This window comes from Pygocentrus nattereri, chromosome 16, assembly GCF_015220715.1.
Source record: "Pygocentrus nattereri isolate fPygNat1 chromosome 16, fPygNat1.pri, whole genome shotgun sequence".
NCBI lineage: Eukaryota > Metazoa > Chordata > Actinopteri > Characiformes > Serrasalmidae > Pygocentrus > Pygocentrus nattereri.
Window position 1 is genome coordinate 17,496,941 of NC_051226.1, and position 17,426 is coordinate 17,514,366.

General features: G+C 37.4%; 1 protein-coding gene across 6 annotated transcripts in view; it reads right to left on the bottom strand.

Annotated features, from left to right (window-relative positions):
• The window catches only part of igsf9bb (immunoglobulin superfamily, member 9Bb), a 153,170-nt gene that overhangs the window by 116,365 nt on the left and 19,379 nt on the right, over window positions 1-17,426 (bottom strand). For all 6 annotated transcript variants that reach the window (XM_037545910.1, XM_037545909.1, XM_017698557.2 and 3 more), the window contains exon 2: window positions 2,485-2,676. In XM_037545910.1, the coding sequence (XP_037401807.1) occupies window positions 2,485-2,676 (192 nt within the window). The remainder of the gene's footprint in view (window positions 1-2,484; window positions 2,677-17,426) is intronic.

Consider the following 17,426-nt stretch of genomic DNA (forward strand, 5'->3'; position numbering starts at 1 on the left):
TACATTACAATTCTTTATACACCTGATTGCATTGTATGTTCTATGTTGTTTGTTGTATCTATATCAAGAACACAAGAACTGATGTCTATGACTACATTATATACTGGTGAATACTGTGTTTCTCTGATTTTCTATACTGCTGTGCTCCTCCTGTGATTACTAATGAACACAGTCACTTTAGAAAGATAATAGTGTTGCAGCATGCACTGCAGAGAGCTAGTCTACAGCACATTTAGGTAACACACATTTGTATGCAATACACTCTGAAGCTAGGCACACAGTGCTTGATAGAGCTGCTGGGGGTCTGAATATCTTAATCCTTTTGCCAACGTTTCAAAATTTCTGCTTGGTGTTGAGGAATATGTTAAAGCTGCTGTTGGAAAATTCAGCCGAGATTTCAAGAGTGAGTGTGAAAGGGAAAAATTTCCTTTCGATCTCATTATCATTCAGCATGAGCACAATCCATTAAAATTGCATATCCTGCCCTTAGCGACATCTGATAAACTATTCTTTGCTTTCATAAATCTGACATGCTCTCAAATGATGCCCTTTCTGTCTCCAACTCTCTATCAATGGAGTAATTCCTACATTCTTACATTTGATCATTACATATCACGCACCTTGCTGGAGGTCTGGGCTGCTATGTGCTGTATCCAACACGTTTTTGAATAAAGGGTTGTGTTACAACATTGTGTTTTAGGAAACTGTAGGACATATTTTTATGAAAGGTAAAAACAGTTAATACATCCTGTAATTCTGGTATACTGCACTTCACATACACACCTTTTCATTGGCCTTGCCTTTTACATCCAGAGATTCTCTGGGTTCCCTGAGAGTGTGAAATACCTAAAACTGATCTGATCGACCCATTTTTTGGCAAACTGACGAGCCTCGCCCTTTGCTGGATGCTTCTTTTTTACCTGAGCACGATTGCATCGCCTGTTTAAGAGGCTTTTTGTACATTTTACAATGTCCCATGTCTTAAATTTTAAATTTAAATTAAAATGAAATTAAAATAAAAATGCTTTAAATTAAAAAAGGTGTAACACTGAATATCCTGTCTTTGCACAGTTTTTGTTTAAATACAGCTCTAAACAGATGTACAAATCCCTGCTATCTGTTTCTTTGCATTTCTTTGAATTAAGGTTTGTATTAGGGATTTTCATTTGTTGCACCAAAAAGCCTGTAATTGTTCAGATGTTTTAATGGAGAAGCTTTTTATCTGATGTAGACTGAAACTAATCTCCTGCATGGCTTACAACTATTCACAGATTACTTTTCAGTCTTTTCTTATTACTTATTAGAACAACAGTGAAAATATTCTAATTGGAATGAAGCCATTTCTACTAGATTTGGCTAATTGTGTTCAGTACATTTTCAATGTGCACAAATGAAGCTAAGGACTATTTACCCCAGAAGGAAAAAATACAGTATTCACTTACAGTATATATAAATGCTAAAGACTATCCACACTACATAAGTGCATGGTGCATTAATAATGTGGCATCTCTGCATTACATTCTTGGCAAAGAATCTGCATATTAAACCTCTTGAACTCCAGGCCTATAATGCAGCTATCAATCTTATTACAAAGTAAGGAACCAAAGTGCGTGACTACATACAGGCTTCTAGGGCTCAAGGCAGTGTTTTTTAATCTTGTTTCTGGTGACCCACAGCACTGTACACTGCACTGATCCAGCTCATGAAGGGCTCCATAATCAGTTAACGAGCTGAATAAGGAGTGTTGAGTCAAGAGATACCTGAAACTGTGCAGCGCTGTGACCTGCCAAGAAATGGATTAAGAAACACTGGTTTAAGGGGTTAATTTATTAACGAGCATTAATAATGTTATAGTATGAGGCTCAGTGTAGTGAAGTATGCTCTGTTTGTGTGCATGTTTGTTTGTTTAATGGTTGATTTTGGATGATTTTATTTGTCAAAATTCACACTGTGTGAACAAAATGAATCAGTATATGGATTCATTTTGCTCACACAGTGTGAGTTTTGACAAATAAAAATCAGCCAAAAAACTGCCATTGACCATTTGGCTACAAAGTAATCAGAAATCAAACTGACCATAGAAATTCATGGTCGGTGCACCTCTAGTTTTTACATACATATCGCTGGTGTCAGAATAAAACCTTGTATCTAAGCTTGTAAATAATAAAGTTACAGGAAAAGGAAATAAAATGCTTTGCTTTTAATGTAAGTCACTGGAATAGGACTTTTTTAATAAATACTTTTGGGCTTTTTATTTTGATCCATTCTCTATGAAATTTACAACCAATGTAAAGGCCAACACGGCATTTTCAAACTATCTCAAAAACTGAAAAAAAAAAAAAAAATGCACATACAAAGTTTTTTTTTCCCCAAAAGCAACAAAATGTTCATATTCTAAAAAAGGTATAAAAACAATGTGCATGTGTGTGTGTGCATGGCTAATGTACACACACATAGACTAATGTCATGATTCTGGAAGCTCACCGGCGTATTCCGGATCCACATGGGGAGGGTAGAAGCGGAAGTTGATGAAGAAGGGGATGGGGACTCCGTACTTGAACCACTCCACCACGTAGGGCTGGCCGTTGAGCGGGTGGGCCACGTCACATCCCAGAACCACGGTCTCCCCAGCACGGGCCGTCACAAACTGGGGCTCCTCTCTGGCTCCGTGGGCACCTGCAGCAACACACACAGACCCACTCAATGGACATCATTCACCAACACATGGAAAAAAGTGGCAGAAGTGCAGTCTATACACCCACCATCCACTGTACTAGGAACACTTACACTCAAACTCACTAAGCACTTTATGAGTTCCTTATGGGTCCATTATATAGGTCTTTGGAAAAGTAGTGCACTGAATTTAACTGATTTCAACGTGCATCATTTCCACATAATTAAAATGTATTACATAACACACTTCTGTCTTTCATTTACTTACTTTTGTCAGCAATATCTGTGCTAATGTAATATATTTTATTGATGTGGAAATGATGTACACATTTGCATCAAGTAAATGTAAATGACCTCTGCTCTAACTGGCTGCCCTGTACTGTGTCTCCTTCAGAAAGCAGCCTAGTCCGAAACACTTAAATGGCCTCAATAGCCTGAACTGGCAGATATGTACAAGTGCATTGGTTTTTATGCCATCTCCAAAATAATGGCTGCATATTTGTTAGTTTCTGCAGTTTAGTTTCCACCTACAGAACATGTGGACAAGTGAATGAATGGCAAATTTTAATACTTTACCAATGTTGAAAGACTACCTCTCTTTCGTTAAAAAAAAAAAAAGAATTCTTTTCACAGTGCCATGACCAAAGCAACATACCTTCAGTACAATTTGACCATGAAAGAGGCTGGTTAGATAGCAAATCTATGTCACTAAAAGACTCCAGGATATGTGTTCTGCCAAAGCATAGATTTTCAGTTAATTCTTGCATGAGTAAACTCTATAACCGGATATAGTGTAGCTATTTTACAAATCAATACACACACTCATTCATCCCTGTTTACTCAACCCTGGCTGAGATCTGCTGCACACAGAGCACCACAGAAATACTCAGCATTGCTCATGAAATATCTGATTAAAGGAGTATTCCACAGATTTTTCTAAATTTTTGGAATGTGAACAAAGCCATTTATTTGATGTGAACCTTTCTGACTTCGAATTTGTTTGAAGGTGAAAGGAACCAGGGGCCATGATGTCTACACAGAGATACAGCCATTTTATTTACTGTCCAAAATAGCCAGTGAACCTGAGTTTTATATGTAATATTGATAATGGTAAACTAGTTGTAAATATAAAGAAAGTGTCTTTCTTTGGGCACTATTTTACAACGCCCTGCATTTATCTGTCCACTATGAATGCACTAAAAAATACTTTTTAGACCAAAGTCACATCTCAAAGCTATCATCAATCAAAGTCTCAGTAACCAGAAAATATTACTAATGTTTTCATGTATTAATATTCTGTATGTACATTGAGCATCTGGCACATATCACCACCAATGTTGAAGGGGAATCCCAATGGTTTTTTCAAACTTTCTGAAGAATTAAATGGTAAAGAACCAGACATCCAAGGAGTTTAATGCCCCTAAAGAAAACTTTTTTCCCCCTGCTTTACCACTATTTTATCATTATCAACACTACATGTAAACATGTAGGTTCACTGGTGACTCTGAACTGCTAATAAAATTATTAAAATGCATTAGATATTGCATGACCTGGATCCTATCAACATCACCTTGAAGAAAATAGAGCTAGTAACCTTACAATTAATCTCTGCACACCACTCTGAATGACTTTATACACATCTCAATGATTGAAAAATGAAAAATTGAGTAAAATCATTGCAATTCCCCTTTAACAACTCTGACTTGGTAAGTTTCTCTAAATCTGTACATTAGATTTAATTACAAGGAATTTGGAGAATTCTGTGGAATTCCTCTTTAATATACAGAGCTGCACAATCCATCATTTAATATCTGTTATCATGATAATAGCCTTTGTAATACTGACAGAAGTTTGCAATATGCAAATGAGCTTCTAACCAACCATGGGACACTTACTGCATGCATCTAACCTAGCCTAAACTAAAACTGCTAAATGTTACATTGAGGGTTCACCAATATGCAAGGCAAATCAGGCAAATCAGAACTGCAATATGCAGTAATACTGTTATAATATGGCATTTTATCCAAATCATGTAGCCCTATTAACACATTATTAAGTGATTAAGTGACCCTTATTAGTCCCACAACAGGGAAATTTCACCTCCGCATTTAACCCATCCGTGAAGTGAAACACCACATACACTCTAGTGAGCACACACTAGGGGGCAGTGAGCACACTTGCCCAGAGCAGTGGGCATCCCAATCCACAGCACCCGGGGAGCAGTTGGGGGTTAGGTGTCTTGCTCAAGGACACGTCAGTCATGTGCTATCGGCTCTGGGGATCGAACCGACGACCTTCTGGTCACAAGGCTGGTTCCCTACGACTGCCCCCATTATAAAGGAATTCATAAAATATAAAATGATGCTATTTATATTATGTGTTTTATGCTTTGGAATTAATATTAGGAAGGCATGGGCAGTGCAAAATCTCTAATGGAAAAGACAAAATAGGCATTAAATAATTGGCTTCAACCCACTCTTACACTTGATTCTGCTGTGGATTTATTAAAGTGTTCTGTAAACACAGATGAGAATCACTGAAACAGACACTGATAAATATCATCTCTCCCAGCTGAAGCTCAGGATGCTAAAAGCAAATGTTTTTCCTCCTCAGTGCTCTTAGAAGCAGGAGTCACCTTGGCTAGAGGTCACAGCTGAATAAAAGACTAACTGACATAATCACCTTAACACAGGCTACAGCTATACAGACTCTGCTGTATGTGTGTGTGTGTGTGTGTGTATGTGTGTGTGTGTGTGTGTATATATATATATATATATATATATATATATATATATATATATATATATATAAGAAAAACAAATAATATAAAGAGGAAAACGGAACAAAACAGCCAGGAAAATTCAAATATGCCAGTAAGTAACTGTACTCAGGAAACAAATGAATCAGTGCAGACTTAAATATCATCTGATTTAGATGATATTTCTCATTTAGAAATCATCTCATTTAGAAAATGCTGTTGTAGCAAATTATTTCTAACCACAGTACAGGATAATGTCCAAAGTCTACAAGACTATGGGACTGTAACTGGTTAAACAGGACATCTGACACAGCAGATTGAAAAAAAATGCTGCCTTATTCAGCTGCATTATTTCATTTCCATACTGAGACATGTCACAAAAGGCTGCAGAGTTGAATGATGAAGCCCGCAGTTTGAATAAATATTCTCAGTTGCCACTGTTTTCTCTCTCTTTCTCTCTCTTCCATCCATCGGCCATAATGATGTGCTGATGAGCGGCGCACTGCTGCCAGCGCGTCCCCCATGCATATAGCCCAGACTCCTCTCCTGCATGTTCTACCTACTGCAGCACCGCCTGCTGATTGGCTGCCAATGACATCACCGGTGAGCAAAACAAGCCATGGAAGGTATGACTTCACTCTATATGCATAGTTGAGAGCAACAAGCGGTTAACAAGCTCCTCTCCTCCACTCTCCTCCAGGACTAGCGCCGTTTACAATGAAAGACACAAGGGAACAGGGCGAGCAACCCATTTGATCTCTGGGAGAGAGAGGAGGAGGGGACAGAGACACATAGAGACAGCTGCTCTTACATACACATTCACATCCTATAGAGGGGGCTCGAACACCCAGTCAGGCTCATTAGACTTTAAAGGAGCCTTATCCTACTCATATACAGAAAGCGGGGAAAATGGTTTTAATGTCTATATTTGCCTGGGGGTAGGGCTGGAAGATTAATCATTTTTATATCGAAATCGCAATTTGAAAGAGCGCAATTTTTAAAGTTTTTTTTATTTTATTTTATTTTAAGTAGGGAAATTCAACCAAAAAACATGGAGCTTGTGAACTGCTTTTAGATGAATTTGACAAATCAAACACAACCAAATATCCATGTCCTGTGACATCATAACCACAAACAACTGGCAGGCTGGTGCACTGTGTTAAGTGTTTAAGGCTCAGGCCAGTGAAAGGGTACACTAGTCTCCATAGCCATAAAAAGGCTACCTCATTTTAGAGAAAACTATTGCAATTGCATTATTGGTCAGAAAAATTGCAATTAGATATTTTGCCAAACTCGTTCAGCCCTACATGGCAACCCCTGTCTTACTGTATCATCCTGATCACAACATACAAAGAAAGATGCAATGCATTTTGGAGGAGTGGTGGCAATTCTGTCTTGACTGTAAATACAATCACAAAGTCTATACCTTTACATAAATTAAACATATATGTAAAGGCACAACACATTTTCACTGGCATAATAAAAGATCAAAACTGGTCAAACTAAACCATGGTTGTTTAGAATACATAATACTTCTAGAATATTCTTTGTGAAGGACTGAATTATAATCATATTAAGAGAATGACAGTCTTTCAACAGTAATGTCTCTGCATTGCTATAGCCTTGGTAACCAGCCAATTCATCTTAAACACACAGCCGCCTTCATTAGCAAATACAGACACAATAGAGCAGATGAAGTGAACAGCAATAAGACAGAACTTCAAAAAATCAAGGTACTTAAATCCAAAGCACGAACATCACAGTTTCATTTGATGGTGGTATAAACCGGAAAAGCTCAAAGATCAGTCATCTACAAGGAGACTTTTTCAAGGCTGAGCTCCTGAGATCAAAAAGCTCAGTGACGAAGCTTCAAATTGATAGAGAGAAAAAGCGTGCACCATAAACAGGATTGTTCTTGACTGTGCATTTACTGTTGGCCTGTCCACAGTGCAATGGGATACAACGAAAGAGAGGTGTAAATGTAACACTCTATGTCTCTGTAAACAGCCAAAACTGTCTATATTAGTGCAATTAGAGAAAAAACAGAAGGTAGGAAGAGTGAAAACAGGCAAAAAAGAGGAGAAATTTGCTATGTTTGACAGAGCAGATCAAATGGCATTAATTCCCCTCCATGACTATCATAACTGCTCCACTCATCTGCATTTACCCGCTCAGCAATGACTGACAATGACTAAAACATCCTTGAGGACCTAATGAAGCTCTAGTGGAAAGTCAGGCTTTGACCTAGTTCAGCTGGCTCAGCCCCTCCTGCAATGGATAGATCACTCACAATGTTCACACTGAATCCTTAGAGAGGGATACCCTCTGAAATGTACCCTGTGTTTTCAGTCACAGCTGAGTTCTGCCCGACGCTCCCTGCCCCCTCACAGTGGTATTCATATCATAGACACTGTAATAGTATTAGTATAAAGGCAAAGTGTGTTTAATAAAAAAGTTAGTGTTTGATTAAATAAAGTAAACTTGCATTTATTAGTAGAATTATATGGGACTTGTATTGTGATAGCCAGGGCATTCATGCTCAATGCAAGTAAAGTTGTAGTAAGTGACGTGTTGATAAAGAGGCTAAATTTGCAATCATTTCTTCATTCTGACACATTATTTCTACTGCTATGTCATGAATGACTCACAAGGCAGATTTAATGACACTAAAGGCAGATTTAAGTAACTATTGATCTAATAGATCAACCAAATCATCATAATAGATGACTTACAGATGCAATATAAGCATGCCTGTGTGCAGCGCTCCTGCTGAATCAGGTTTTCGTTTCAACTGTTCCTCTTGTATGCAGCGTTCTATTTAAACAATGTAGGCCTCAGTCTAAATTGATTTTGTACAGCTTATATGATATAATGAGCCATAGTACATGGTGAGTAAAGCAAGTCTACCTCTTAGATGTTAATATTTAGGTGCCAAAAATGACACAAACCGATGTAAGAATGTTTTGTAAATATATGATGGGCTGTGTGAAGATGTCAGGCTGGTAGTTTGAGACCCCTGCTGGAAGACCTATACTACTGACATCAATTGATTATTGATTAGAAACAATCATTACCACCATTAGAACAGAACAGAAGCTAGTAGGCACCTTGCCATTGGTTTCTTTTGTGTGTTTTTAATCAACAGGTTTTCCACTCTTTTCCACAAAATTACTGTCTGTATTAATTAACTATACAAACCGGATGTGACAGATAGAGAATAGATTGAAAACAGATGTAGACACATTATTAATTACAACTACTTATTAGGTAAATGATGTAAGTTATGTAGTTATTAGGGTGTGTAATTGAAGTATGGGCTCACCTTTGGGCCTAAAGTTCAAGGGTTCAAATGACAGACTGATTCATTTGTGAAAAATAAGCTTATTTCTGCTCACTGATTAGGCATAGATAGTTCTTCCAAGCTTAAAGTCTGCACTTTCAAACTGATCTTTTCTGACACTCAACACAACCCATCAATTACCATCAAGATAATGGGCACATAGGGTTGAAACTGAAGAAAGAAAATCAGATGGTCTGAATAAAACATAGCCAAGGGCCAGAGAAAGTGTCAGAAACCAAGAGAAGCACAAAACATGGAGCACTCTCTGTGAAAACAACTGCTCCTCTACTGGATTTCACATTCACACTGCAGGCCTGCGGAATCATTTTATTGATGTTATTGATGAAAACCATCTCTGCTCTAGAAACACACACACTTCCAAACGGTTTGCTTGGAAGAGGAAAACATTACCTCTCCTTGCCTCTATAAATAACATGAATTAGTCCTTTGTAATAACCACAGAATAAGACGTTAAGGGGTTGATGGACCTCTAATTGCAAAGGAGGATCGGGCCAGTGTATAACTCATCTGCACAGCATCCATCGACAGTCAGGGCCACATGAACACACCACCTCAGAGCAGGGTGACTGCCTCTCTATAACCTGCTGCCACCTCAAATACAGGTTTACAGAGGGGGTACTAGTTCTGACAGTATCTTGAGTTATTTGAGGTCTTTTCCTTCAGCTACTGTCTTAAAGTTCCAGCACACCATTCATACAAACAGCTCAGTACTGTAGGTGTATCTGCAGTCATTTAATGAGAGGTCCTATGGTTCTTGATACTACCAAACTTTCAGGATACACTGGCCTGACAGGGGACAATAAATAAATACAGTTTACGTACAATAAACATACTTTGATTACAGTAGGCTACAGTATGTATCTCCAACATCCTGAAAAATGGTTGGTCATCCAAGGCTATGGCTTCCATTATATTTTATTGTGCCAGTTCAGACCATGCCTTCAATGTATGGTCAAGGGGTGGATTTACTGATTCTGGGACTCGGCAAAAGACAGGAATGGATGCATTTTATTTTTAATTTGTTGAGGCTCTGGGCTCCTAAGTGGCACAACTGCCTAATCTGAAAAGAACGATATCATGGCAAATACTATCTTAGGCAATATATCTAATACTCCTCATTTTGAGATTGTTGAAAGAATCAGATTATTTAACTAGTTCTAGACATTTATTTTTAATTGTTTTAAGTACTTTTATGAAGTGATACATAGTGGTACATAATGTAGCTAATAATACCATATTCCCATTACAGTTTGAGAAAATGGATTACATGTCTGACTAAATACCCCAACCTTGGAGCTATCTATACTAACATTAGTGCATTATGTACACTCTGGTGAGTCTGTGCAGCACTCTATTCTGACAGAAAAAAACACAGTTAGCTTTGTGTAGCACCAAACCTTTTGCTTTGCTTCCTTTTTTGTGTTACTCTTTTACACATTGATAGCTTCATTTGATTTTCCTTCTCAACAACCAGAAAATCATACTGAAAAAGTCTTCATCTGATTGTCATCAAATAATATGGAACAGTTTGTTATGACCATGACTATGGGGTGAGGCTGCATTAAAATACTGAACATAACCACTACAATCACAAATAGCAGCCATTATAAGATGTATCTATGTATCAGAAAAGGTTGTTTAACATCAACATATACAGTATAACTAATGTGTATTTTTATGGGGTCCTTAGCTCATAGGGTCACAAGTGGCTGCCTACTTTTGCCTAGTGCAGACGGTAGTAGTATAAGAGGAGACTGTTTAAGGAAGGGGATAGAACATGGGCTGGGATTGGATGGCTTCTGCTTGGAGCCAGACCCCCCTTGAACTGTGGTAGGGCTGGCATAAGACTGAGGAATGGGGGGGTGTGTGGGATTGTGAAAACGCTGGCCCATATTTATCAAATTTCTCAGAGTAAGAATGCTGATCTGGGATCAGCTTACAGCTCTTATATAACACTAAATAGAATTACATGAAGTGATGAAACCTGATCTTAGATCAGTGTTCTTACTTTGAAATGCTTGATAAAAATTGGCCATCATCACAAGAAATGGAAGGTAGAGATCGGTCTTTATAGTGTATTAGACTGGAAGGAGGAGAGGTTTCAGGCCTGGTCCTCTCTCCAAATTTAATGTATTTTACAACTCCATTCATTTTTCACTTTGGCAGCATTATATGTACGTTTTTTTTCATTATTTAACTTTTATTGGCAAAGTTTGTGAGGGTTGTATCTCCTCTTGAGACTTGTCATGAACAGTGATTACAAACTGCTTGTCTAATGTTTCTTGCAGAAACCTTCAAATATTTCCAAACGGCTGATATTTTCACTGTTTATCTGCTGCTGCTCAAACTGTTTGAACGCTCCTGTGCTAACCAGCCCAGGATAGTGAAGGGAACAAACAGCGCTTTTATTCACTTCAACCTTAACTTGATTTGTGAAGTCTCTGATTTCCACTCTTCCACTACACTGATTTACACTCTTTTTATAGGTCTGTTTAAACTTTGTTTTTAAACTTTGCGTGATGTGCATGATGGTTTAGGCATGATGCTAATCAATGGCCTTAAGTTTCCATTACTTGTTAGCCACATTAGCCTTTGAAAAGGCAAACATGTTTTGGCTGGTTGACTTTATTTATGGTAAGGGGAAACTGTAAATTGCATTCGTTTATAGCTTTAAGGTTAGTATTGAGATGCATTAGATTTAGAGCTAGATGCATTGAACGAATGCTTTTGAGGAAGACTTCACCCCTCGTAACTTTCAAAGTAAAATCATCTATGTCTGTTTGCAACTGAAAGATCTTGCTGAATATTCACACTATTCACTACATGCTACTACAGACCATTTACAAACACCAACAAACTGTGTCATTATCAATAGTGGAAAAAAAGATATCTTTTTCAAGTGCACATCTTAGAACATCTTAGTTATGAAGTAATGCTCTCTTTCTCCAGTCATATATAGGAGGAAAGTGGGTCTTATGCAGAGCCTCTTACCCCCTGGTGCATGCTGGTATTAGGGGCAGATGGCTGAGGATGGATCAGCGCTCTCTTGGTCGACAGAAAGGGCAGTAATGGTATGCAAAGCACTATATACAGCACCACTCCCTGTGGACTCGGCTCAGAGCTCATCCAGAGGGTGCACTGTTAAATTCATATTATAAACCCCAAATGTAATTATAGATTCTCTACAAGAGTTTGATACAGTATGTAAACAATTTTTAAAGCATTCAACTCACTCCATACAGTCCATATACAGCTGTGAATTTAGTTTTTTGTGATGTAATGAAAATCAGCGTTTTGACTTATATCTGCCAATTCAGACTATAGCGGGTTGGCTCTGCTCATTCATGTCCTTGTGTTTTAACCCAGAATCCTTTTTGAAAGAGCCAAAATGCAGACCAGCCAATCAGAACAGAAATCATTTACATATATCAGTCTTAAAGGCACAGTAGCAAAAACACCCTGTGTAATTTAAAGGCAAAAAGTGAGACTGGAAAACCCTCTCATTTTTCCTTTAAATGTATTTTCCATTTAAATTTATTCAAATATTACATTATGTAGTAATATGGACCATATGGAACAAAAAAGAAAAACTTAGGATATGAGCCTTCCTGAAAAGTGATAATGGTATATACTTTATCACTTAGCTTTAAAAAAAGCTTTAAAGACAGGCATATGCAATTGGATGTCTTGTTTTACAAAATGTTGCATTAATTTTTCACTTCCCTTTGATATTTCCTTCCAAAGGGCCTGAGTGTATCAGATAGCAACTGGGCCTACCCCTTTAATCCTCTCTATTCAACCGAGGATCTAATCCACTTTATATGATTAAGCTTGTGCAGTGTTTGGACTGAAAGAGAACAGATTCAATCAAGCGGCTGTTCTAAAAATGGTATGGTTTGTCAGTAAATAGTAGAACTTGTACTATTCACAACACTAGAATCTAAAAAACTGAATGCAAAAGGTCACAATCAAGTCAACTCAAGCAATAAATGGCCTAAGTGTTTTAATTTAACAGAGGTTATTTCTTTGCTTGAACTATAAATTGTGAATGGCATCTGTATTCGCAAGACATAGATAGAATTCAGCACTGCTGATCCATGCTGCCTTTGCTCTGAGAAGCTGAAGAGCATAACTGTAAAATTGTCTCCTTGTCATGGTGATAAATGGTCAGGGCAAATTTTAATTTGTGTATGACCTGCAATGAAAACCTCTGTAATGTCTGCTTTGCACTGAGAATAAGAAACCGGCTTTTCCCTCCTATTAAATGCTAACAACAATGCTAAAGACCGAGCAGTTTGAAAATAATGAGAGGAAATCACTTAATTTTGTGCTTCATTCAGGCCCGTAGGACAGTGCAGTGGAGGAGATGGTGGTGTGTTTAATTAATACAGTGTGTTTACAGTGTGTCCTGCAGGCAGAAGAGCCGGCCCTCTCAGCGGGACTACTGGCTCATTGTGTGTGACCCACTGTAAAGAGAACACCCAGAGGAGACAAACAGTGCACACTGAACTGTCTTTAGTGTCACTCTACACTACTACTACTGACACGCACACACACACACACACACACACACACACACACACACACACACACACACACATTCTTGTTTTCATACCAGGACACAGGATCATACAAAAGTCTATATAGTTACCTATATGTAGTAATAACTATAATGTCCCATGTGTATTACATATGTAAATAAGCATGTAAATAATACATGTAAGTACCAATATGTAACAAAATGCATCATCTATATATATATATATATATATGATGCATTTTACATAACAATTATCACCACTGTCTTATCAAAAACCTCCACAGCAGCTGTCCTTTGTACTAACATTTCATGATGAACAGACCCATAGAAGTGGTCCACAATTACTTGTTAGATTAAAATGCATTAACAGTTAAAAACTGTAAAGTTCCCATTTTGAAAATATGTAATATATAGTAAGCATACTATAAGTAATAAAAATCCCATGTATGTCGTATATATGTAATAATACCATGTCTTATTTGTATTACACATACATAAGTACCTATATGTAGTAACAACATTCCATTTGTAGTTCATACAGTGTTTAAACTAATTGGTGATTAATGTTATTATATTCAATAATAATGCACACTACATAGACTGAAACACTATAAACTAAATACCACAATATACTGTATTTTGAGATGTATTATTCAATATTTAAAGCTTTTTAGAAAGTTATTCAACATAAAAATACTGTGCCTATTTATTTATGGTAATTTCTTGATAAGTTATCTACCTCGATATTTGATCCTGACTTTTTTCCAAATGCAAGACATTCTAGATATTAATTTTACTACAACTTCATTGTCAGTTTACTCAGTGATTTTAGAAACGTTTTCTTCCTACAAAATAGTTGACACCTATAAAGCCATAGAGTAGCAGCATTTCAGTGATTCCAGTCTTTTGAATATCTGGCTTCTAAGCCTGCACCCTAGTCCTAACATTAACAACAGTGACCAATGCCAGAGGATTTTGCCCATGTCACAACTGTTTTTGCTCATCCTGATATTGTAGGTTAGCCCTGTTCTTCTGTTTTTTTTCCCTGAGTACAACAACAAACACAAAACACATGCATGCGCACACACACACACACACACACACACACACACCACACACACACAAACACACACACAACACACACACATACAGACACACACACACACACACACACACACACACACACACACACAGACACACACACACACCACACACACACACACACACACACACACACACACACACACACATACTTAGAGGGTGTTACTAAGAAACACTAGAACTCAGTAGTCACCCACATAGCCCAAAACATTTTCATAAAAATACATCAACAAGCTTCTCTCAATCTGCTTAAACCACATCAAGGCCTTAATTAAGTCTGCACAGGCTTGTTGAGGACATTTTTTCTTATAGTGAACTATAAAAATTATCTAAATCTTGCTGTGTAACTGAACGCTGCAGGTTTTTTAGATAACAGGGTCTTTATTTTATCAATTGTGTTAGATCACACCATCCAAACCAACTGAGGATTTTTCTTTAGTTCTGGGAGAGTAAAAACTGCTATTTCAAAGATGCTTTCACCTCAACCTTGTCGCACACATGTAAGCTGTAATGTTGCCATTCACTTTCTTGTCTTTTTGTTCCACAGTGTCTCAAACATGATTTGCGCATATGACCCTATCTCTACAACTCGAACACTCGAGTCAAGCTCGTCCACTGAAGGCCATCTGTAGTAGAAGACGCAGTGGCGATGGAGCATACTTCTGTGCTTCTATCAGTTATTTGATTACTTGCCAGCAATTAAAAAAGCAATTGTCACAGAGGCTTTAAAACCTCATTAGTGAAATCCAATATTTTGTTTCTTTCTCTGCCTGACTGGGTATTGAGTCAGGCTCTAACATCATTACTGTGAAAGAATCGCAGCAGCTAGCAGTGAAAAGTTGGGGAGGAAATCAGACAGTGCCCTCCGAGGAGTTTGGGAAGCTGAGTCTTAATCATACGTCTCCCATCTGGAGGATAGATTAACCTCGGTAGCCTTGACAATACAGGCACACAACAGCTGCTGGATATTGGAAAGAGAATTGCTACTGTTATGAGATATGAATATGTGTCTAACAGATTACATGCCAAGAATTCAGGAGCACATTTTTCTCCCAGCTCTCAGTTTACTTTGTCGTAACACACTGACATTTATACACTTGCTTTATTCTGACGAAGAATGTGTTTGTCAGCTAGCCCTAATCCAAGTTAAGCCTTGATTTGCAATATAGCTGCACTTCAGTAGACAATGTTAAAATACAGTATTGCCTTATGTGGGCTCACTCTCATTACTGTATAACTTGCATAATAATTTCATAACAGTTCGACTTTATAATTATAGAGTTATTACTTTACTTTTGCTATACTACTCAAATATAATTACACAATTACAAATTTAACTATACACTGAGTTACACAATGAATTCACATTCCATATGGACAGGTTTAATCAGCACTTCCAAATTTTGTTTGATGTCAAGAAAAAAAAAGATAAAAAATATTTGTTTTTTTATACAAAGAATGCTTCCTACAAATGTAAATCATAATAAAATATGGGAGCACAAATGCAGTATTGACTGATAGTTTATAATCCACATTTTCAATAGAATTTCTGCACTTGTTTCAGTGAGCCGATTATGAGAAGTTAATACTGAATTACACCATGCTCTTGTCATCACTGGGGATAACTTGTGACTTTAAGGGTTAATAGGTAATGTGTTAATAGGTAATGTTAAAGTAATGCTGAATAATAAGCCTGGAATTAAAGGGGTTAAAACAATGTCTTGCTATTTTGTTGTTATATTCAGTATATACGCCACTCAGAGGCCTGTGTTGCTATATGCTGAAGAGTGTTTCAGCTGAGAGTGCTGTTTGAGGAGGGTCTCTGTGGAATGCAATGAGCATTAGGAGGATCGGGTTACTCAACCTTACTGTCAGCAGTTCCCCCATAAAACACACCTTAACACATAGAAGATGGTTATGAAGGTCAAAGACAAGACCTGAAAAATTTTTTCATATATATACATACACATATATAGGAATGCTAAACAATTGGTATATCTATTTTTATTCACCATATTTGCATGTATCTGCCTTTTCAATTACTGGATTGACAATACTGCACCTCACTATTCAAATCAATACACTTTACCTTCTCTTTGACATCTGGTCATCTGGTGAAGAAGAGAAAAATCAACGGGTTTTAACAACTCTACCATTTTAACAGCACTCTGCAACTGACAACACTGAGGTTGTCTGTGGACAGTTTTATGCTGTGTCCAAATCACAGTGCAGGGAATTCAATGTGATCACTGTTTTCACTGTCCGCCTCATGCACTTCAGTAGTCAGTATACAAGCAGACACTTCAGAATTACAGCTGATAATTACAACCAATTGTTTAGCATCCCTTTTTAGCTCATGGGTAATCACTAGTGGTGGGCATTGTCATTCTATTCAACTCTCTGAAAGGCATAGCATAAGTAGATAACTCAACCATCCCATAGAACAGGGTTCAGCTCCCTGTTCAAGAACATAATTTGCCTGAGGTAGACTCTTAACGTCAGATACTACTGTACACACAAAAAAAATGAAATCGCTTGTTCGTTTTCTCTCTTTGATATTACTTAAAAAATGCACGTAGATCAGTGAAACTGTGTAAGTTGTTTTGCTTCAATGAAATTTAGTTTGTTAGATTTACTTCATAAGTGTTTGCTTGGTCAATGATATCTTGTTGAGTAAACTCAACTCTTTCTTATTGGCTCCTGGCATCATCTGTATGCATATCTATTTGCATATAAAAACAATTATCTCCAAAATAGTTACTTTACAGGAGAAGGCGAAAACACTCTTACATTTCAAGGTAAGCCAATGTAAAGAGAAATTGTTCCAAGTGATTTTAGAGCATTTCTATTGGTCCATTCATCATGAAATGTTTACGAAATGTTAAGGATGACTGGTGTGTTGAAATGATGTACAAAACTAAAAATCAACAAAAATGGAGATACATGGTTTTCATTGGGCAGTGACAATATATTTCCTTGTTTTACCTAACCTC